Source organism: Folsomia candida, unplaced genomic scaffold (assembly GCF_002217175.1).
Source record: "Folsomia candida strain VU population unplaced genomic scaffold, ASM221717v1 Fcan01_Sc007, whole genome shotgun sequence".
Classification (NCBI taxonomy): Eukaryota; Metazoa; Arthropoda; class Collembola; order Entomobryomorpha; family Isotomidae; genus Folsomia; species Folsomia candida.
Window position 1 is genome coordinate 2,059,198 of NW_019091199.1, and position 23,636 is coordinate 2,082,833.

The following is a 23,636-nucleotide window of genomic DNA, read 5'->3' on the forward strand; positions in this document are numbered from 1 at the left end:
GAAACTTGTAAAAATGACGAAGAATTACGATGTAACGTTGAATAAACACTTCTGTTAAAGAGAGAAATAAATTACAGATTTATTTCAACAGCACACCTTTTGCTTATAAAACTCAATCGTAAAAATGTACATCTTTTAGGATGTTGTATTTATTGACACACTTCAAGGAATGAGGAGGTGGTCGGCAAAGTAATTTGGCAAGTGGTAACTTTTTACACCTCATTACAAGAGAACGGCGAATTCTACTTTAGCTTTGAAATCAGTAACTAAATACAATATTAGTTTACGCTATATCGACGACATAAAGTACTTATCATCAAGTGTGTACACGTACCACACCACAAATACAAAATTCTAACAACAATCAGTTTAGACTGAAAACCAGTGGTATAATCGACGTTTAGGGTTTAAGTATCTATCATATATGGATTAGTACATGGATAATAGTGCATATTGCAATCTAGTATTTGCAATATTTTATGGAATTAATATGCACGTAAATCTGTACATATATGCATTCTGTCTTATGCATTTTACAAATAAAGCCACTATTCATAATAATATATGTGCATTTTATACGTACAAGAACATTATAGTTAAATCTAAAGTACAAATACCATTACGAATCAGTTTTAAATTTGCCTGCATACTGAACACAGAAAATATGTTTGCATTGATTTTTGGTGTAGTTTTGTTTGATTGACTATTGTGAGATTTAACATGTATTCGAAGTCGAGTAATGCATGTCAATTATTTCAATTGCAAATGTGTTCATCTCTTTTGTACGGGCATTTGTCACACTCGACTCGACAACACCAGACAAATTGACAGTTGCAAGAGTCCACCCCTTCCCGCAGCATCGTTTGATAACCTCGGCCGCAGCACATGATGAGACAGCCAGAAGGCCCATCGCTGGTCTGATTACACACGCGACCCTTTGTTCCCAACACTTGCATCCTGCAGACACAAAGTTTAAATATCTTAATTCCTAGAAAACTAAGATCGTTCTCGTGCATATTAAGAATCGAGTGAAGGAATCAATCAATCATCTCACGTCTCATTTTTCTCGCAGTAAGTTGGAGAATCGTCCAAAAACACGAGGTCCTTCTTCGTAGGTCTCTTCATCTCTCTGAGAACGGGTTTGAGTCTCTGCAACCAAGAGTCAGTCATTGTAAATAAATTTGTATCTTGTTTAAGAATTTATTTATCTGAGTCATTCTTGCTCGAGGTTAATATTAATTCAGTGCATGTTGCAAACGATAATTGGGCAAATACCAGTTTGTTTATTTTCCCATTTTTATTAACACTCCGTCTCACGGCTTTGACCCGGAAGGCTGAAATATAGCAGAAAAACAGGAGAATTTTGATACCACTTGCTGGTCAATGTAACACAATTTAATGTACCGGACAATTCATAATCAATGATAAGCGATACAAAAGTTGAACTTTGCAAAAATCTCAAATGAACATGCGTCTTCCTTCACTAACCTCCATCAAATTTCTCTCGAATTTGTTCAGCAATGGAACGGAACGGAGTGAGCACTCGCCAACACACTTTCATTGTACAAGAACCTAAATTTAAAAAAAACGAGACGTGTGAATAATATTTCATTCATATTTTGCAAAATTGTTATTTATACCTGACACGCCATGACACTTGCACGACATGTTCATCGAATTCTTCATCAACTGTATTAATTACACCCAGGATCATTTTTTTGAAATGCATAACTTTTTTAATGTTCCTCCAAGTCAAACTCAAGAGGAGGAAAAATGACTGGTTTAAGAAGACGGGAAATTTTACGAGTAAATAAGTAATCTCTTCAAAGGAAGTGGAGGAAGCTGTCTAAACAAAATAAAATCTATCCGGATTTGCTAAGTATATGTTGACTCGAGGAGATGACTTTCTTGGTGTTCTAATACCGGAGATTTTTTATAATCCTTGTTTGAGGAAGGGGCGAATAGTAAAATTTTAATTTACCCTTCGACCAGCTTCGTTATTCCATCTGCAGCAGAGTTTACACATACATAAGTTTTCTTTCTGTATATTCGGAATACAGCAATGTGCCCAATGATGCAAACAACTTACAGATTCATCAGTCCAGTGGGCGACGTACCGTCTTCTATTGAGTCGGCAAACTCTTTGCTGAACAATCCGCCGTATTTCACATCCTTTTCAAAGAACATAAAGAAGCGTGCACAAAGTCAAGGATGGTTTTTAAACACATGAAAAGTGTAAGTTTGTTTGGCGGTGATGCAGTTTTGTATATGCATTTGAGCAAAAAATTAAAGTATTTGTTTGTTTGTGTTAATAAGTAGGAAAAAAATAGGGGGTCGACCATGTCAGACAAGTGCCAACAGTCGGATAAAGAGCACATTAACGTCAAAGATTTATGTACACGTATACGTTATACAATTATGTTCACTACTCCTTAGTATACATATTTATTGGTACGAAATCAGCTCAACTGACTGAGACCCTTTTCAGTTATTTCAATATCTATTCATTTTTGAATTTTTAGCACTTGTATCTAAAAAGGGTGGAACCGTCGTTATTAAATATATTTCACACTCACCTCAGAACATCCGCCCCACTGCCACTGCCCCTTCGTACTTCTCGACCTCACAGTCTCATGGGAGGAAAAAAACAACGTTATTATTTTCATTCACTTTATACAAAACGACTGCTGTGCATTATCTCTTGGCGTTAGTCAGTTGCCAAAAACTGAGATAAAATTCTTTGTTTTAAAGTTATCATGTGTGTGGAATCTGGGTACCTCATCGCAGGAACAGTCTTGTAATTCTCCCTTAGCACAAGCTATCACCAAAACCATCATTACTTAATCAGCAGAATTAATTAATTTTGAAAAAAATTAGTAGGATTTCATACCTTTGGTCACTTGATAGGCCAAACTCGCCGCAGAAATTGCGTGGACATATGCTTTCTCTCTCGTATCTAATAGAACACATTTTATGACGTGATTTTTTCCAATTAGGTAAACGAAATAACATAAAATGTTTAATTTCCCAGGTTCGTTGGCATTAACTCGGCGAATGGGTCTTATAGTATGATATCCCGTCTCGAGTTGTGACTCTCAACGGGATAGTATTATTTTAGCTGTGCCTAATAAATGGGCAATACTGAAATGATCGAGGAAATCAGAATAAGGGTTTTGAGTAGAAATAAATGAAATGTCGAATGTCAATTTTACGACGACCATTGCAGAGTGGACACCACTTTCCTTGCTTGTAAAATAAATTGCAGTGATGGTATGCATGTTTATGCCGCTTTTATTTCCTCGTCCATAAAAGAAAACGAGGTCTAAATTTTTCCCATCTTTGACCACTCGGCAGAATTCAATTCTGTCTGATTCGACGTGGCAGAAGGAACAACTCTGCTCAGATTTTTGAGAGATGAACCCCTGCAAGAACTACCCCTCACAAGAACGAACGACGCATATGCATTTAAACATTGGATATGGAAATAAGTTCCAGGTATTCGAAAATGCCTGCTTTCTTTATTAGTGTACTCAACTCAGCTCCCTGGCCAATTTTATTGAGTGTTCTGACGTGCACTTCTAAATAAAGTTGAGGATTTTATTACCCACTCGCCCACTGACGACGGTACTGGAGTCTTTTTTTCGTGGGGAGAATGGAAAATTGAACCACCTATTCATTCCCTCTCTCGGAATATACACGCTCAAGACGAAATATGCATAGCAGCCAATGCTCTTGGAGTTGGTTAGTACAAAATATATGCAGTTGAATGGATGCAAAAGGGAGAAATCTTTCCGAAGGTTCAGAATTAACGAAATACGTGCATAATGATATCTTCTCTGTGCAATGTGGTCTATGTTCATACGTTTGGAGAACGCGAGCAGCAGCAGAACATGATGGAAGGGGGTTATCAAATACTTGAGAATTTTTTGGGTGAAACTTTGATCTCTGAGGACCTCATTAAATTAATGCACAACGTGCAATTCTTCCACAACGCATATTCCAAAAAGTGGCATTCTACAACTCAAAAACTTTAAATTTACTTCCCATTTGATTGAATGCAAGTTTTATTTATCAATAACAAACACGCTTCTGCCCACTGAAGACTTTTATCCCTCACGATAATCAAAATAATTTTTGACATAAATTGACCAATATTGGTGAACTCAACAGCCAAACGAGAAACGAAACAGGAAGGAAATTTGTTCAACTGCAACTTTTACGACTTACGAATATCGAGCACTTTGCCAAAGACGTTGGCTGCTTCACGAATGACGGAACAATTCCATCGGTGCGACTGGAGTTGATGTTGACATTCTTCAAATAAAAAAGAATTTTACAGACATGATTACATTCCTGTTAGTCAATCCAACTTCAACCACAGAAATTCCAGCTCAAAACATTTCCCTTGGCCAAAATTTCTCGCTTTCTCATAATTTTCTAGGTGGTTTCTTACCTTCAATCCCCAATTTGGCTCCTGAGCTGATTGTCTGCATACGCATGATAAAGAATTGCGATGTTAATTAAAACTAGTTTATAATGTAGCATCCTAGCAAGTAAAGTATATAAGCAGTAAAGAAATAAAATTCAAGTCCACAAGTTTCGATCAATATAAAGAAATAATAATGTACACTGCACATTTAGTATATCAACTCCTGCGTGGATGGTCTCAAGAGTCAAGACCAATGACGAAAATTTACGATTGGGATATTTTTTATGTCTAAAAGCCAAACAAGGATGGAGAAATAGCACTAAAACGTAAGAAGGAAAGTAATCAGTGGATTTATTACGTCAAAAACTCTGTCGCTCTTCTGACACATGTGCTTCTGTCGTTCACTGAGGTATGTGACAGCAGAGCAATTGTTGTGTTGGGGGGACTTGTATCCAGGGGCCATGTCGCTCATGTGCTGGTGGGTGGAATGTTGTCTGTCCGTACCTAATAACCTGTGGAAATCACAAAATTAACGAGTTTAAATTATTGTAGGCATTATTCCGCTACGTTTTCTGCATTATCCTGCATTTGTGCGGTAATGAGACTTATTATAGGTGGCTGGTTATTAATATGAGTAAGGATCATCGAGAGGGTGAGAGAAGCCTGTTCCGTTGAAGGCTGAATATTAAGTGAGCCGGGTGTAATGGTGAAGAAGAAGGGTGTCCATTGAATACTAAAAAGGAGACGAATTTTGGGGAGATGAAGCTCAATAAGTGCACATTATCCCATTTAAACGGCCCAGCAACAGCTTAATTATGTTATTAAGAAACTAAATCCCCAATTTACACGAACCTGTAAGTCTAGAGTTGTTTTAATGCCGTCTTTTTGGAACGCCTCTTTATACAAGCCTTCTCAATAAGTTTGAAAAAATGAACAATTCATCCACCGAAATCATGGTCATGGTCATGGCTTGCTAGCAAACGCATGGGGTTTGTGCTCCATTGACTAAGCAATTTTATCGTTATTAGCAGAGATTTGGTCCTCCAGATGATGGGGGAAAGAGGGGAAAATAAGAATATATCGACGATCGTATACGTATAGAAATATCAAATCAAACAAATGAAGTTGTTGATGATTGGCCATTAAAATTCTCTGGAGAATGCTGCCATACCACCATCACGGCATTTTTCCTTGAACGATATTGTACGTCAATTAATCCATGTAATGTATTTATATACCTAATTTCCAATGTGTACAGAATGGAAGAAATTCCTGTTTTCTCTCGGTCTCTACTTTCCCTTGGTCAGTTCATCTTCAGATAAGCTCAAATAGCCCAGGAGGGACAAAACTTCTCGGTGCAAGACAATGCGTGGTTAAATAAACCTGGGATAAGAGGGTGTAATGATAAGACAACCAATCCCCCTTGATGTGATACAGATATTGCGACTATTTCCCATGCAATGGAAAGTATATGTTTCTAGCAAATCTTCCATTTCCAATTACATGCAGCTCGGATTGAGATGAAATCAGCTCATTCGGTCCTCGCTTCCCTTTTACACATGGTATTTATGTAATAAACTTGTCTGTTGCGTTCGATTACATCAGATTGGGTAAAAATAAGCGCATCAACCGCTCTGTTTTGGAGGGATAATAGAAGAAACAATAATATTCTTGGCTAAATTTCCTTGATCATGAGACATTTACTGTAACAGTGAAACCCACTACTCAGGAACTCATACATATTATCATTTTATGTATGTATTTTCAATATGGCTAAAATCATTCATTCGTTTAATACGTGATTCTACGGTAAATGTGGTGTGTTATCCACAAAACAAACGAAATGTGAAATATGAATATTAATTTCCGCAATACATACAATCCTTGAAAGCAGCGATGTGATTTGACTACCTGTATTTCATTGAAACAATTCGTTCACTGTCAATGTGCGTGCAGTTATTTATACTTCCGAATTATAATGTATACTTTTTTATGGAAATTTCAGGTAAATGCATGAAATATGCTACTTGGTAAGCAGGAAAAATACAACGTTTGTAAAAATGTCATCCACGATACCCGTTCAAAAATTACTAACAAAAGTAAGTATTCTAAATACCGGACAAAATGTACTCTACTAGCGATTGCACCTTTGTTATTTTAAACAAAGTATTTAAGTGTGCATATCGCGGAATAAATTTTCGACGTGTACCAATAATATATCGCCCAATCTACAACATGCGTAGAATGAATTACTTAATAGAATCCTTGTTCCTGTGTACTTTTACTGCTCTGATTTCCACATACTTGCAATTGCGACATTACATTTTTCCTCGCTTGATCTGCTGATCTTCGCCGAGAAAGCTTTAAAACCTTTTCCCGACTCATTTACTGCTTGACACTTTTATGTGTGCACGGGATGGTTTATGAGAAGGCTTTGAAAGTGGCATAATCTCGTGCTTAGCGTTCTATCCACACAAACATTCTCTTCATTTGCTTGTTTTGTGAATGAACAAAGTAGTCGCAGGCAGTCAGTCGTCGGTAAAAGTACATTTTTGCATTACAATGCAACGAGGAAAAAGATTTAGAAAATGCGTATATTGCTTATTATTCTTCTCTCCTTGCTCAATAATAATCCGACTGTAGACGTAATATGAAAACAACGTTTTACATATATGAAAGTAGGTACCAATAACAGTGGTGTATTGTGAATGAATACATCGCAGTATCATCCTTATTGTCCGTGTTCTTCCAATTTATTACTTTGAGAAGGTGAACCAATAAACTGAAATGGAACAAGAGCAATCATACGAATGAATGTACGTACGCACGTATGTACCAACCCTTTTCTGACCACAAAACCACAGAAAACATTTTATATGATCCCTTTGTTAAAAATTTACAGCCGATTAGTTCTTGGAGATGGGAAGAATTTTCAATTTGCCATCAAATAGGAAAATGGGAACATCTGCCGTACATTTACTACAGGCTGAATAGGTATCGTACACGGTTGGTTTTAAAAGTCAAGTATTGGTCGTTACGAGCCATGATGATCTGATTGCATCGTGTTTTACTTACTGTGTGTGCGTGTAATCTCTTTCTTGTTGTTCTTGCTACTCTTGTAATCATAATAATAATGGATCGAAACAACCCCTTCACGTCCTGCCGTGAGCTAATCAACATCAACTTTGCTGACTGAAGAAGAAAAAAATGGGATCTCTTGGTCAGCCCTGTAAGCTGACTCCTATCAAGATTTCTCTCAAGAAGTCGGATGATCCGATCTTTGATTAATTTGTTGGGCAACACCTTCACCTCATTCTTTTCGTTCAGTAAATTGAATTGCATACACAAAGTCAAATTGAATTATAATCTTATTTAGATTTCACCCTGAAATATTATTGCAGAGTAGAATTTTTTGATACGAGTCTCAATTTCCCCAATCTGAAATATTAGCATCTAAATGCGTATAACATGCACTCATATGCGATGAAATAAGTAAATATATTGAATGGCCAATAATAGGACAGTGTTATCACGGACACGAATTCTCTTACCACCAAGTGCCTTCATTGAGTACGCTTCCCGTGGCCAGGTTGGATATCACAAAAGGTAGTAACACGAGTATTTTCAAGTGATTATATCCGATTTCTTTCGCACCCATGACTAAATCGTTTCTCGTCGTGAGCAGCAAGTTCTCTTAATCGCTAACACCGGAGAAAGTCTTGTTCAACTTGGTTGCAGGATGAGATTTGACAAGTCAGGCCGGGTGGGTGTGTGCTCAACATTTCTTGCTCTGTCTTGTCGTCAGATTCTCACATTGATTATGGTTTGCCTTTGCATAAGCGAATCACGAGAGGAGAAAGCTGTGAAAAAGTGTCCAAGTTGGATTTCCTGTAAAATCTCAGAGAGATTTCCTTGGAGCGAGTGAGGAGTAAAAGTTGGTGAAGAGCGTTTTGACTGAGACTCCTGAGCTGACTGAGGGTTAAACGGACCCAAGTCGGACTTTTAGTTGAAAGAGACGGACCCTCCTCCTCCAAAGTTAAGCAGATCGAGAGACCAGCAACAGCAGACCGTGTGGTCATAAAGATGTTCTTCGTGGTTCCTCCATTCTTAGATTTTACTACGAGTCTTATTTACAACTCCTTCTAGCCAAACAACCAACGCAGTGGACATACCGTATCTCGTCCGCTGCTTGTTGTTGAGCCGTCATAAAATTATTAGTTTTCGTGAACATGTGCTCTCTCAGATTTTATTATGAATCCATGAAACATGTCCATGTACATAACTTTCTGTAACCCGTGGGCAAATGTTTTAGCATCCTTGTTCATAATCAGTTTCGGTTTCATGCCTTCCCAGTAAGTGAAACTGAGGATGAGACGACGACGGTGCGGTTTGATGTGTGTGAGACAGGGGACGTCTTCTCTCGTCTATACTTGAGACAAGACAACAGATTCCTTTCTGAACTCCAATCTCTTCGGGTTTTATGGACACTGAAATATTGTCTATATTTTCCCATAGGAAACGGGAAACTCGTTGCACGTTGCATGAATGGGGGCAGGGGGCAGTAAAACAAAAAGTTACACAGAAACGCACCCTTCGTTTTGTGTTTCATGGATAAAATGTCGGGATTCTCGTGCGGATGAAAGTTGTTGGAAGGGTGGTGTTATTTCTTTCAGTCGAAGGAGAGAATCCTTCCTGGTACGCACTTTACCATCAAGTTTCAACCCTTATGCACAAAGGAAAACAATTTATGTACCGGCCGTATGTATGCAAGTGCGACATATGCAGAGTTGAGAGTCCCATAAAATCAACCCTCCGTGTTCATGCAAATAAGTTCGGTGTATACATATCTCACACTCAAAATAAGTAAATGCAAGACTTTTGCTCATTACAAAACTCCTGTTGAAGAAATCAGATAGATTTCGAAAGCTCGAGATAAAAAGAGACGCATCTTCTGACCATTCCATTGAAATTAAGTATATAAACAGCCAATTTAGAACGCACAGATATGGAGTTTCAACGTACGTATTGCATAATTTCAGACATACTCGTATTCAGCAGGTGAAATCGAAATAAAGATTTGCACAACACTGCAAGGACACTTTACACGGCTTGCAAACCTTGTAAGAATGGGAATGTTAATGACAACCCATGACACGAAAAGTGTAATAATAAGTTTGAGCAAAAGGTGATCGTGTGTGGGTAGAAACCAGCGTCATAGGCGGATGGGATGCCAATTTCGTGTAATTGAAACAGTAACCTACAATTAAGCAGTCGGAACAAAACACAATAATTTCTTCCCAAATTTGGATGATTCACCATGTTTTTCCATGAGTAGCTGCAGATCACGAGACTTTCATGCCTAGATATTTGCAATTTTCATGAGTATGGCCATACACCTATTTACTGCAGGTGGCAGGATTTGTATTTGTGATTTGATGGCTGGTAGGTAGAAATAAGAGAAAATAGAGAATTGTTAAGGGAGAGGATTTCTGATTGAAAGGGATTTGTCATGAGACAAATGAGCAGCAGTTTTTCCTTATATTATGTTATCGGATTGTGTTGTTGACTTGGATGAAATTGTTTTCACCCTAGAAATCCAAACGTGAGTCCAATGAAAGTGAATAACCACCGCTGCCCATTGTGTGATGAACACGGCTGGACAGAAGGCTAGTCTCTTGGTGGGGAAGGTTTAAACTAAACTTCCCCTTCTGGTCAAATAATTTCATGTTCCATGAAAACGATACATGCAACCCATAACTCTGTCACGAATGAAATGGATTAGTTGAGGAAGGTAATCAACCGTTAAACCCTGCTGGCTGCACTAATCCCCCCGAAACAATTTAATACTTGACTGCATAAACGAGATGCAATAAAAACAGGAAAAGTCATCCACACAATACCCAAAAACAGGCCAATTCAGTTAACGAGTGAGTAGTGCCCGACCGACGCACATTCATAAATGTGCAAATAATGAATGTTGGACACGATAGTCGTCGTGACTCATCACTGGTCAGCCCAATTTTTAAAATTTACAACTTTTTTTCCCACCACCAATTACTGAACTTGACCTTGTAGAAAATGTAAAATAATTGGATTAGTGGTCTGATATCTGATAGATACGCGATAAAAATATGAGCATATTTATAGGATTACATTATGCAGAGTGGATTATTAATTGCACTTACATGAGTGTTTTTATTAGTACATAAGTAACTATTGCATAGTCAGAGTATAACAACAACCGCAATTCAATTAAATAAATTCAAACAAGTGTCAAGTACCAAAAATAAATAAAACTAAAAGAAATATGCTAGAAAAATTCTGTAGTCACCCTCTTCTTCTTACAAGATCTATCCTTCTTCTTCAATCGCTAACTAAGTTTGAACTTCCATAGGTTTTGTTTTCTCAACGTTGCTTTCTTCTTCTCGAGGACGTTTCGTCCTTTGCAACTCTGCCAATTCAGGAGCCACAGACACTTGAATCTTCTCTTCCATCTCAGTCAAATATATCCAAAGGCACAAAGGATTCACACCATTCATGTAGAATGACTCTTTATGAAAGAGAAGGACACCGTCAACCTTTTGGCTGAAACTTGGCAAAGATGACATCATAACTTCTGCAATGTCACCGCAGTCAAAAGAAGGTAACGGCAAAAACGGGTAAGGATTTGAAAATGATGATTCAAGCAATCCAGGAGTTTCAGAGAGTTTCGATGTTTGAAAAAATTGGCGATATGCTTTCTGTTATACACGTAAAAAAATGCTTTTCAGTTAACACACCATTAACAAGGATAATACAATTCAACTAGATATGTACCAAGAAAATATGTGTGATTGGTAGACTTACATCACAGTTATTGTACGATTGTGAAGCCCAACAAACCATGTCCAGAACATAGAAGACTTCGGCTTCCATTGACCAAATACAATCAAGAATAGTAACACCTTTCTTTTTCTTAATTTCGGCTGTAAATTAAAACACAACTGATTAGTAATAAAAAAAGAGTCGTGTTATTTATAATTCATTTGAAAGACATGAGGTACTCACGATCCTTGCTATTTAGTTTGCTCCCTCCAGGTAAGTGCGATTGAAACACTCCCATGTATTCATGTGTACGAGAAAAGACGCAAGTCTTCCCTCGACTAGCAACGACGAGACAGCGCTTTCCAACTGGACAAAATACTCCCATCCAATTTTCATAAAAATCAGTGGGCTTATCAACTAACCATTCAGACAACATTACACGACAAGGAGAATTGCGCTTCTGTGAAAATATTTCCGTGATCATCCCAATGAAATGATAATTATGATATATACTTATGCATTTTAATATTAAACAAACCTTATTTGGCTTTTTGTAGCGCCGCCTGGCTGGTCTATTCTCTCGTGGAGCACCTGTTGTGTCCATCCCCTCGTTCTCGTTGGTTTCTTCAGAAATCTTTTGCAATTTGTTTTCCTTGACTAGACTTACGAAATCCTCGTCCTCTTCAAACTCGCTGTCACTCGATGTCTCCAATTGTCTAATCTTATCAAGAATTGCATCCCGTCTCCTATTAAAAATATAACATGTACATTTAATTCTTGCGATGTCGTATTTATATCGTTTATAATAAATTACTACAAGAATCTTACTGCTTTTGCACGTTAAGTAGATTCTCGCGACGTTTCTCCTGTGATGCTTTGGGATCATATCCAGTTTTAACTGACTTGCGAAAATTGATCTCTTGTTCTGGCTCTGATTTATCACAAAAATCAGGTACATCATAGCCATTCTTCTTATCTTTCCTAATGTTTTCTTGATCTGCACACAGCTCGTTTTCTTCGTCCAAGTCATTGTCAAATTGGCCTTCTTGGACTTCATTGTCTTCTTTACATCCTCCCCCAAACACGCTACCAGTCTCATTGTTTAAAAAAGAGGTGACAGCCCCATTCCAAAATCCTCTTGCAATTCCAAGTCGCATGAAACCAGAACCACGGCCAAGTGGCGAAACGACTGGTTCTTCTTGCATCCTGTGTATAATATTTCCGTACAATCGTTTTTCGTCTGTTATTTAGACTTATCCTCGTTCAGAATATGAACCTGGAAAAATATTAAATAAATCAAATTAATATTAGTGAGCTAATAACAACCTTTCATCCAGTTTCGGCGTCCACCGGGCTTCCGAGTTAAAATAAATACTTATTATGTCGTATTATTATAATATACATAGTTAACTTTGGCTTACCACCGTCACGTCGTCACCCAAGTATTTTGCTGACTAGTCAACCCACAAAGGGGGATCAATGTTGAGGAAATTGCTGTATTATTTAATTATTAATTAATTGTCGCGTGAAATTAAGCTGATCCGTGCACGGTTGACTTTTTGAGAAGAGAATCGTCTCGCTTGCTTGAAGTGAGCGGCTACAAGAGATTGGTTCTGCTCAACACGCTCTGACCATGCTTCCACTTCTTCACCAGAAATCCATCCATCCATCCATCATTCAGCTAAAATAAATAAAGTGCTCTCCTCTTTAAAATTTCTTTAAATAATTTCAAGTAAAAAGTAAATTTTCAACACAGCATTATCTATTTTTACCTAGTTCTGCCTTTGCTGTGACGGTGATATAGTGATATTCCGATAATCGCACCAGAATCGAAGGCGATAGGAACATTATTATGGAGAAACACGTGGCGATAAGGTTAACAAAGATTGAAAGTTCAACAGAGAAATTGAAACCTGAAGACTTTCTAATGTAAGATAAATATACCCCATGTATTCGTTATTTTGATCAGTACGTATTATAATATATATTAATTACTATTTTTATATTGATTTATATTGTAGTGCTTCAAATAAAATATCTGCGAATAGTTTGCTCGTGCTGAAGGAACTTTATGACCTGACCAAGTCTGCCGAAAACGATGCATCATCATCTAGCGCCCTCCAAAGATACCTCCCCACCCTAAGAGCAAAGAAATCGCCCAAGAAAAAGGGTACAAAAAAGAACGAGTTTTCTCGAACGGAAGTCCCTCTCTCAACACTAATCACCGATAACTTTGACCAAGATCAAATTTGGGAGGAGATTCAATTGCAAAATGGGCTCATTTATGAAACCCTAGTCTCCTCAATATCCAAAGTTTTGGCACATAAGTTTCGAGCTCAAAAGGCTCAGAAAGACGATGATGACGATGACGATGAAACCATTTTAAGGGATTTGGAAGAAGGAAGTGCTGAAAACGGCAACCTGGAAGAGGACGAAGATGATTTGTCCGACTTTTTTGAAAGTGATAGCAAATCTAGAAAGAAGAAATCCAAACAACAGACCAAATACTCAAAGTCAATTGTGGATGACAAGTTTTTTAATTTGGCCCAGATGACAGAATTTGTCGATAAAATGGATACTGAAGAGGGTCAGAGTGAGGATGATGATGATAACGATAAGGTCGACTATTTCAAGGGTGACGAAGAAAATGAGGAAGAGGAGGAGGACTTGTACTACAAAGATTTCTTTGATCCACCGCTGGACGAAGAGGAGAGAGTAACACAAGAATCAAGGAATGAAGATAGAACAAACCGTCCAGTTCAGTTTAACTTAGAGGAGGATGAAAATGCAACGGATGATGAGGAGAATGGAATGAAAGAAGAATCCAACACCACTGATGATGATGATGAAGGACCTAATAGCGTCAAAGAGGAAGATGTAGTTGCTAGTTTATCAACCTTTGAAAAGAAACGAAGAAGAATTGAAGAAAATATCGAAGCAATGGAAGAACAAGCACTGCAACCAAAGTCCTGGCAGCTCACGGGTGAAGTAACAGCACAAACTAGGCCAGAAAATTCTCTATTGGAAGAACATCTTCTTTATGATCATTTACTTCGACAAGGTAACGTTGCTTTCTAAATGCCATTTAATATTCTTACAATTTGTTTGTTAGCTTGCTAAAATGATGATAGCTCCAATCTTACACATTATGGTGAAGTAATTTTTGGAATTCCTCGTTACTGATAAGCAGTTAATTTCTCAAGAGAAATCCGAAAGTATAACTATCTCATACAAATATCTCGTTTTTCTGAAACTATAATTTCTTGCAGCTCCGGAAATCACAACAAAAACTACCCAAAAGTTGGAGGACATAATCAAGCAACGTGTCAAAGACCAATCCTGGGACGATGTGATTAGAAAAATTAAACCGATCGAAAATATTTCCGAGTATAAGAAACGTCTCGTCCTAGATGCTGAGAAGAGTAAAATTAGTTTAACAGAAATTTATGAAAAGGTGAGAATTTTACTTAAGCATCTTGTTGAAAATCAAAATTACAAGATTTGTGCATACATGATGATAACTCCAATCTTACAACTCATGGTGAATCTCTTTTTTGGAATTCCTCGTTGCTGATATTTAAATTGAATAATTTAATTTAGGCAGGAAAATATAAGTACATAGATTGCTGATTAATGAATAATTTCTTGTTTACTTGTTTTTAGGAATATATCGAAAAACAAAATGATGGGGGGATTGCCACCACAGAAGAAGATAAAGATCCAGAAGAACATAAAACAATTAAAAAAGATCTGCAGACATTATTTGCAAAATTAGATGCACTGTCCCATTTTAACTACACTCCGAAAGCGGTTAGTTTCTATTTTTCCTATTATTTCATCCTTTGTCAATAATTTAAAACAAATGATGACATAACACTTCATAATTCGTTTGATGAAACATTTTTGTGGAATTCCTCGTTGCTGACACATGATAAAACTAAACTCTTACTTAAAAAGTTGTCGACAATTAAATAATTGATTCGCGTTTTATGAATTATTTAGCCTGTGCCTGAAATCAAAACCATCACGAATGCAACAGCAACATCTATGGAAGAAATTACCCCGTCGACATTTAGTGAAGCAATGCTACTTGCTCCTCAAGAGATTTTGGGTATGCAATAAACAATACTATCAATTTTCACTATTGAAATTCTTGTATTTTGTCATGTAATTTTTATGGATCTTGTGTATGTTTGCAGAACCAGCGAAGGGTGAAATTAAAGGGAAATCAGAACGTACGTCGACTGATAAAAAGAGAGAAAGGCGACTGAAGAAAAAGAAGCAACATTTGAAGAGACTATCACAAGAGGAAAAAGCTAGAGCAAAGGGATTGGGACTAAGGAACATCAGATTAGCTGAATCTGTCGTTAAAAAATCGAAAAGAGCAACGAATGACGACAGCAATCTTCTTAACAGTAAAGAACTCAAATCGTCTAAAGCATTTTTTGCTAAACTTCAGGAGCAAGTTTCCAGTCACATTAGCAAAGTTGCAAAGAAAAATAAAGCCTCGATGGATGCCAAAGTTATATCAGTCAAAAAGTATAAACTCTGAAAATAAATCAATGTTATTAATTATTGTTAAGCCAAAAAAACAGACTACATTTTTATTACAAAATATTGAACATATTACAGTGCATTATTATATAGGTAGTGTATTCGCATCTAACATTGTCTTATTATTCCGACGTGTGTGCATGAGAAGTCTAGGTAAATTCTATCATTAGTAAATATATGAGTCAAACACTTTTTCTACTACAGTAAGTGCTTACTGTGTTGGATATTTTATGAGAACCATGATCTTTGTTAGAGATTTCAAAAGGCAGATTAGGCAGAAAATATATTACATTTTGCATTATATATATAGCTAACAAAGTATATTCTTATGAATGTAAGAGTCAAATGTAAGAAAAATACTGTTCTATGTAGTTAAATAATGATATTTTCAAGTAATCGACAAAAAGCTGGCTGAAAATCTAACATGACCTATTTTTTTTATTAACAAACAGAACTCCACATATTAGACTAGTATGGAGTCCTAGGGTCCACGTTAGTCATTTCCCAAGTGCTAAATTAAATTTAAAAAACATTCAGAATAATATACCAAAATTATTGAACCGAGGTATTAAAATTAAGTCACCTTTTCCCATAATTAATATGGATAAACAAGAATGCGATTCCTGCAATAATACGAAATTATTTCGACAATGAGAGACGGAATTAGGTTTAATAATAATAATACAGATGAGATGAAATAAATATAAATAAATGAGTTATGTATTTGGTGGTGGTCGCTGAATTGAGACCAATGCATCACTGAGGTTTGCTACTTACCAAGTACAAGGCAAATGGTTCCAACAATGATGTATCTACATGAAAAAAGATGTTTGCTAATGAAATCATAGAATAAAGATAATATATGATAAAGAACCGTTGAATAACTGAGGAACATACTAGTAATATGTTAGGTGGCTTAATTAATATACGTAGTTCAAGTTATTCATAAGGTAAATTCATAAATTGACGGATTTTTCCAATATCGATTTTGCTTTCTGACCTAGGATCAACTGAATTGAAAATAAACCGTTACAACGCATGTAACCAAGGGGTGAAAGGAGTGTCATACGTCAATGTGAATATCAAATTGTTCGAAAATTTGTTAAGATTGACACTTCTGACGTGTTTTCGACTTTTGTGTCTTATTTGTGTCAAATTTAACAGTTGATAACCCTTATGTGACCTTTATATGACCTCTGAGGTCAAAATGGAGGTCACCATTGAATTCGGGGTTAAATTTCAGTTGAAATTGAAATAGATATGTCCTATGACCTTTACATGACCTCTGAGGTCAAAATGGAGGTCACCATTGAATTTGACATTGAAAAATAGTTAAAAATGATGTGTCACATGCCAAAACTGACAAGTGACACTTTTTCGTCACTTTTCGTCACCGTGACGTCCAAACACAAAATGACCTGAATTTTCGAATTCCTCGTTGAAAATTAGTTAAAAATGATGTGTCACATGCCAAAACTGACAAGTGACACTTTTTCGTCACTTTTCGTCACCGTGACCATGTCATCGTCACAGGTGACGTCCAAACACAAAATGACCTGAATTTTCGAATTCCTCGTTGAAAATTAGTTAAAAATGATGTGTCACATGTCAAAACTGACAAGTGACACTTTTTCGTCACTTTTCGTCACTGTGACGACGTCATCGTCACAGGTGACGATGTCACAGTGTCCATCTTCGAACTCGTCCTGTCCCTTGACGTTAGGAGTTTACGTTCAAAATTTCAAGTGTCTATGTCTTTTCGTTCAAAAGTTATCGGAGCTACGGACAGACAGACGGACGGACAGACGGACATAACGATCTTATAATGGGCTTTCACCCCTTAATAAACGATCCCCTTTTCCTGCAATGGTTTAATATCGCAATTGTTGCAAACATAAATCATCATAGTTTTCAAGATAACCCAAATCAAAGTAAGATTTTTCACAAAAAATCGAACTTAGAGTAGCCTCTTGTACTTCATACGGCCTACTTTGTATTTGTTTCTAATAAACATGTTAATTTCAACCACCTTCAACTAAATCAGTATGTTCATCTCAGGACTCATCCTCAGCATTCTTCACTTCACACTTACGCGATTCCCAAAAAAGGATTTTTCCCCCCTAGCAAAGACGTTGTCGATAAAATGATCGATTTTGTCCCATGGAATGAATTCACTTCATATGCTAAAAAAACAATATTATAAATTAGTCCGATTTATCCTTTAACGTATTGTACGCAAAGTCTTTTGTTATATGAATGAACTTACAATATTTGATTAGCAGTGAATACTTCCCAGCAGGTAGACCCCCCCTAGAAAGAGTAAGAATTATTATAAATCCCTATCCTGACAGATAGACGGACAGTAGATAATATGTTAATTTTTAACAAAGTGAAAGCAAATTATTATCTCTCAATCTCGTTTTAATGTTTCATTATACCGAAATCCATCTGCAGTAGAATTGACAATTCTGTACAACTTTCTAAAGTTGGGCAGCGCTGCTGTTCTCATCCAGACGATGAAATCTTCATTTTGAACTCCATTATTTTCAGAATTATCAGGATCCAGTTCCCACAACTGTTTTCTCCAATCTATACATAAATTAAAAAGACAATGTAATTACTAAAATCAATTAAATAACTACATATGAAACTACTACGTAGTTAAAAATATTCACCCTTCGGTTTCGTAAACTCATTCCAAATTGGACTAGAGTTTCCTCCAAAATTAGTGGGATTCCTGAACTTGAACCTCTTGTCCGAATCCCAAGCTATCCCAGTTCGGATCAAACTCACGTTTTTCACCTTTTGATCTGGAGGATGATATTGCAGAGCGATTTCATCGTTAAACATGGAATTAGCGATTGCTCCACAGGGAAATATCTTCTTCCCATCTGCAAGACATGAACCCAGATAATGAAACAATGCACACGAATATTTAATGCCCTCCAACTTTTGCTGTTTATTACCTTTGTCCATGTTAAACGGACTGCAGTCAGAAGAAATGGAGGACAAGTCTCCCCACAGCTGATTATCGTCTCGCGACTTTACATACCGTCTATGATTTTGGTAAAAGTTTGTCAAGGCGTAGTACATATAAACTCGATTCTGAAAAAAATGCACAAGAAGTCTTTGAAATATTCTTAATTTCAATTTTATCGCATTTCTAAAATGTTCTTACATTGAAATTCGTTGGAAGCGTAAATTCGACTTCACAAGAACAAGTTGCAAGTCGATTATCCTTCAACACTTGATCGCAAGTGGTTGAACTATTTTCCAAACTTGTACAAGTTGTATAGTAAACAGTTATTTCTTTCACGTTGTCGGAGAAGAACCAAAGACCGATTCCCACCTTTTGATAAGTAATTAATCAATTAATTAAGCCACAAAAAATGTGATAAAGGGCATAATCCTTAAATGATTCGTTACGAGAGGCCCCGGAAGCCAGACAAAGGGCGAATGCCCCATTAACTAAAATTAAAATCGATTAAGACAAAATAATTCTCACAGGGATAAATAGAATTCCGATCACAAAGAATGTTGGTAATACTGTTCCTGTTTGGGAACAATGGGCACAGTTAAGGTTAAAATTACAGTCTGGTACAATTAAAAATATATATAACGCACCTGCAGTAAGGATGGGCTGCCACGCCGTGAGACGCTGCTGTTTAAAGGCTGAATCTATAAAACAATAAAATAATCCAACATAATTCATCAAGTCTACTAATAATTCATCAATATTTTCAGCTAGTAAATAATTATCAGACTTTACTTGAAGGCTTTTTGGACTCCTTGATATCCCCTCCATTTCCATTACTATCTGTCGAGGTCATCTCCATTCTGTTCTTGTTTCAAAGGTGAGTAGCAAAATGTCACAATTCTAGCAGATTAGCTTGAAACGGCTTCTCCGGACCGTTTTCAACTATCAAGTCATGAAGCTATTTGTCAATAACATTGACTAAAACCTACAGTGCAGACTCCATATAGCCCGAGTCAGGGACATAGTCCCTGAATCAATAAGTCAGAGCCCACTTCTAATTTTTTTCCGACCGACATAATATCACCAACTTCCGTGTTGTGGATGGTTAAAAGTTTGTTAGATAGTTTCTACTATTTGGTACCAAATTTTTGAATTAGTTACAAATCATGTGCCTTGACCACCATGACCAGTGGGCTTCTTTAACATCATGAAGTTCTAAGCTGTATGCATGTGCTATCCAGCAGTGGTTTTCACTTTTTCAGCCTCCATATCAAATTTCAGCTCAATATAACGATTTTGAAAAATCAGTATGGGTCACCCGATAGGGTCACTCTGGTTGCACTTTGCTCACTTTTAACTTCATATTCTTTAATTAGAAGCCATTAAGTATCATTGTGCCGGATTCCATCTTTTTAAAGCAATTTCTAAAAATGGGTATGGGTTACCCCATAGGGTCGCTCCTGATAACAATTTTACCAATATCATATCATATTCTTTCATTAAACCCCATAAGCAACCTCTCCACCAAATTTCAGTTCGATATGATGGTTTTTAAAAATCGGTATGGGTCACCCCATAGGGTCGCTCAAGATGAAAATTTTTCCAACTTGAAGTCATTTTTATCTAGTAGGAGCCATTAGCAACCTCTGTGCCAAATTTCAGCTTTCTACGACAATTTTGAAATTTTGGTGCATAAGACCCCACCTACTCCGATGACCCCCACCGGTCAATCACTGGACCGATTTCGCCCATCTTCGAACTCGTTTCCTAATTTTGTCCAATATGCATGTGGTAAAAATTTCAAGTCAATCGGTTCAGCCGTTTTGGCTCTATCGTGCCGGACAGACAGACGGACAGACAGACAGACGGACAGACAGACAGACGGACGGACATGACGGTTCCATAAGCCCTGACTCGGGCTAAAAAGTAGTAATCAGCCTTCGTTTGACCTGCACATTAAATGCGAAATTAAAATTTTTGTGATCAGTACATTCAGTACTCACTACTCGGTATGAGTAATAATATTCTGTCAACTTGTGAATTTGCTATAAAGCAGCAACTTTTATTTTTATAGCAAAGTTGCTGCTAAATTGTTGTACCATATTATATGATTCGTTTCGTATGGTTTGAGTCGGTATCGGAGGACATATTAATTGAGAATTTTTATTATCTTGTATATTATATGATATAATATGTGATATGGTATAACAAATTGTTATTAACAATCACAAATTTTGCTTTAAAACGATATAGGTAAATCCTTACCTTATTTAAAAATAAGTCTGGCATCCGATAATAAAAGTTTAGAGGTTATTACATTTTTATTCTTATTGAATTAAAGTCGAGTGTAGAAAGGAATTATATTTTATAAACCTAACTAAACTGAAGGACTGATTTATAGACACTGAATTATAGTACACACGTATTATGTAGTATATGCGATATTGTGGTGCAGTATACTCCTATTTAATACGTACACATCATACTAGTTGATTATTAATCCGTCCTCCTAGCTCAAATATTAGTAATTTGTTAAACACTGTGATATAGAATGGATGTATCAGCTCTATTTCACGGAAACAACACTGCCTGTAATTCGTCCTTAAAATGCTGCTGCAGTGAAATATCGATAGTAAATAGTAAAGGGCAACATTGGCGCATGCTAAATACTGCAGAAAATATATCAAAATTAGCACACGACGATTCAGCCCAGCTCAGTGTCAGGGTTTTCCTATACATCCATGGGGTTTTGTGTGCTTTTTTGTGCAACTCGCAGGGCAATGGAAAGAAACTATGCTTTCACCAATAATGAACGTTTATTTCAAATATGACTCCAAATTTTTACAATGAAAGAAAATGCTCTTGTAATTCTTCAAGTTTCAGCAGTTAACCCCAGAGAAGAAAGAAAAATCACCATCTGCACGTCATCAAGTGGGGACTGGTTCATTGCTAAGAAAACTATAAAACTTGTAGAAATTTGTAGCTTTAAATAAATATCTATATGCATAATTTTAGAACGTACAGTCTGGAAGTTTGTGCTCCCACATCATTTGTATGTCGTTCAATGAACGAGCTCCTGCGAGGATGTACTCTGTTTCAAATGAGGGTTTTATTAGTAATCTGTATGCTGACCGTATGAAGCAATTCTAAAATATTAAATATTATTTACTTGACTTTGATGAATCTGTCGAGGAAGTAAAACAGGAACCCCACAATGACGCCTACAATGCCCAAGCCAAGCGTAAACCATGCAACAAAAGGCTTTCGGGTACCCAGAAAAGTGGTCGTAGAGAAAACAACGGACTTCGTCCCATTGAAACGTGCCACGGCAAAATCTGAGGAAGATGGGTAATACAAATTATTAGGGATTTGTTGATAACTGGAATATTTGCTAATAATAATATTTAGATGCATATATGTATTGGTAATACTATAGTCTATGTGAAGTGTGTAGTTTCCTGAGCAAAGAGTCTTCTCTGCATGCTCGCATCCAGTCGTAATCACTGCATATAATTTGCGGAAACGTGCCATTGGTGCTGTAAAAATTACAAAATTTATAAGCTGAATAACCAGCCAGCAACTGTTGACTGTGGAACTGAAAGGAACGACTATGTACCAGGATGCATCCAGTTGATAAAGTGATTATTTTTCATTCCACCTCCCTTCCACCATTCCTCATACACCTTTTCAGTCCAATCTCTGGGTTTCATGAAAAATTTTTGAAACATTTCTTGATGGGGAGTTGCACTGCCTTTGTAGTTAGCCATATTAATTCCTGGAGGGTTTTTGTACTTGTGATCTTTTTCATTTTGCCACACAATCTTGTTTGAATTCAAAGCAATCTCTTTTCCTGATTTGTCGTGCATTAGTTTAAATTTATCGCTGAACATGGAATTTGCAATTGCACCACAAGGGAAGTAGTACTTATACTGATCAGTTTCTGCTGGAATGCATCATTTAGTCAACTTTCCCGGAGATTGTTGAGTATTTAATTTTGTTATGCTTACCTTTATTGCCCAAAAATGGATCCTTGCACCCGTCATGAGAAGGTTTGTTAATTTTCGTGGGGTTTTCTGGGTTATTAAAAATCATTCCAGCAAGTTGTAAATCATCTCGACTGCTTACATAACTCCTGTGATTCTATATTTTGGAATTAATTAGAAGTCAAGGGTGCGAGTCGATATACATAATTCTACCTGATAAAAGGGATCCAACTCATAATATACATAAACTGGGACCTGGGGAGAAGAACGTCGTCACTTCTTCTGGTGACACATAACTGATTTATCTGATTTTTACCTGTAAATCATTTGGAATTTGGAATTTCCTTTGACAATTAAAAGGTTCGCCTGTTAAACAAGATGAGCAAGGCCCTTGTGAAACCATGAGTTGATTTTCACAAACAATGCAGGCTTCGGTTTTGGAGTAGTTGACCACAACGTCTTCACTTTGTGCCAGCACAATATTAACGAGAGCAACTCCAACAGCCGTGATAACCACACCCACTCCGACAAAGATTTTCCATGAAGTTCGGAAATTGATTATGGGCTGCCAAGTGGGAAGCTTTTGCTGACTCAACAGCGAGTCTATGAAAATAATTATTATTTTCATGTGTAATTATTACACATGCAGAAACGAGAATTAGATATATAAAACGAGTTAATTTGGCTCTCAAGATATAACTAACCAGGTCGTTTGTTTTTTGTGCTTAAAAGCTTCATGCTCTCCTTTATAAATTATTAAAATTTAATAATATTTAATATTATTATTTAAAATTGACTCGAGTGTACTCGCCCTCTTCAACCAACTCAAAAATCTTTAGCATGATTGCACCAACGATAAATTCGTTGTTATAGTACCTACAGTACCATA

The 23,636-nt window shown here is 36.7% G+C and overlaps 4 protein-coding genes across 10 annotated transcripts; 1 reads left to right on the forward strand and 3 right to left on the reverse strand.

Moving 5' to 3' along the window:
• Positions 1 to 54: 54 nt before the first annotated feature.
• Positions 55 to 8,414, reverse strand: LOC110852324 (protein Wnt-1). Its single transcript, XM_022100362.2, has 14 exons — positions 7,981 to 8,414; positions 4,788 to 4,941; positions 4,454 to 4,487; positions 4,228 to 4,314; positions 2,891 to 2,956; positions 2,778 to 2,818; positions 2,577 to 2,630; positions 2,090 to 2,172; positions 1,982 to 2,006; positions 1,641 to 1,689; positions 1,489 to 1,572; positions 1,276 to 1,334; positions 1,055 to 1,149; positions 55 to 957 (listed from the first exon to the last, which is right to left on the reverse strand). The coding sequence occupies exons 1-14, from the start codon at positions 8,085 to 8,087 to the stop codon at positions 756 to 758; spliced, it is 1,140 nt and encodes a 379-aa protein (XP_021956054.1). The 5' UTR covers positions 8,088 to 8,414; the 3' UTR covers positions 55 to 755.
• Positions 8,415 to 10,588: 2,174 nt separating this feature from the next.
• On the reverse strand, positions 10,589 to 12,815 carry LOC110851882 (snurportin-1). The gene is made up of 6 exons (XM_022099809.2): positions 12,655 to 12,815; positions 12,062 to 12,509; positions 11,772 to 11,979; positions 11,477 to 11,693; positions 11,276 to 11,394; positions 10,589 to 11,169 (listed from the first exon to the last, which is right to left on the reverse strand). The coding sequence occupies exons 2-6, from the start codon at positions 12,436 to 12,438 to the stop codon at positions 10,804 to 10,806; spliced, it is 1,287 nt and encodes a 428-aa protein (XP_021955501.1). The 5' UTR covers positions 12,439 to 12,509; positions 12,655 to 12,815; the 3' UTR covers positions 10,589 to 10,803.
• A 67-nt stretch (positions 12,816 to 12,882) lies between these two features.
• Positions 12,883 to 15,825, forward strand: LOC110851707 (U3 small nucleolar ribonucleoprotein protein MPP10). Its single transcript, XM_022099585.2, has 6 exons — positions 12,883 to 13,162; positions 13,255 to 14,294; positions 14,503 to 14,687; positions 14,897 to 15,043; positions 15,236 to 15,344; positions 15,433 to 15,825. The coding sequence occupies exons 1-6, from the start codon at positions 13,086 to 13,088 to the stop codon at positions 15,783 to 15,785; spliced, it is 1,911 nt and encodes a 636-aa protein (XP_021955277.1). The 5' UTR covers positions 12,883 to 13,085; the 3' UTR covers positions 15,786 to 15,825.
• LOC110851708 (cell cycle control protein 50A) lies at positions 15,799 to 23,569 on the reverse strand. 7 transcript variants are annotated; one of them, XM_022099590.2, is made up of 13 exons: positions 21,030 to 21,478; positions 19,557 to 19,624; positions 19,412 to 19,465; positions 19,293 to 19,339; positions 18,966 to 19,136; positions 18,754 to 18,892; positions 18,463 to 18,678; positions 18,226 to 18,376; positions 18,054 to 18,097; positions 17,880 to 17,970; positions 16,565 to 16,599; positions 16,371 to 16,410; positions 15,799 to 16,298 (listed from the first exon to the last, which is right to left on the reverse strand). In XM_022099590.2, exons 2-13 carry the CDS (start codon positions 19,621 to 19,623, stop codon positions 16,256 to 16,258), a joined length of 1,098 nt encoding a protein of 365 aa, XP_021955282.1. In that variant the 5' UTR covers position 19,624; positions 21,030 to 21,478; the 3' UTR covers positions 15,799 to 16,255. The 7 variants fall into 7 exon arrangements, 4 of the variants coding, with proteins under 4 accessions (XP_021955282.1, XP_021955281.1, XP_021955280.1 ...); XM_022099589.2 differs by having other exon boundaries at positions 19,557 to 19,706; XM_022099588.2 differs by having other exon boundaries at positions 19,557 to 19,742.
• Positions 23,570 to 23,636: the final 67 nt, after the last annotated feature.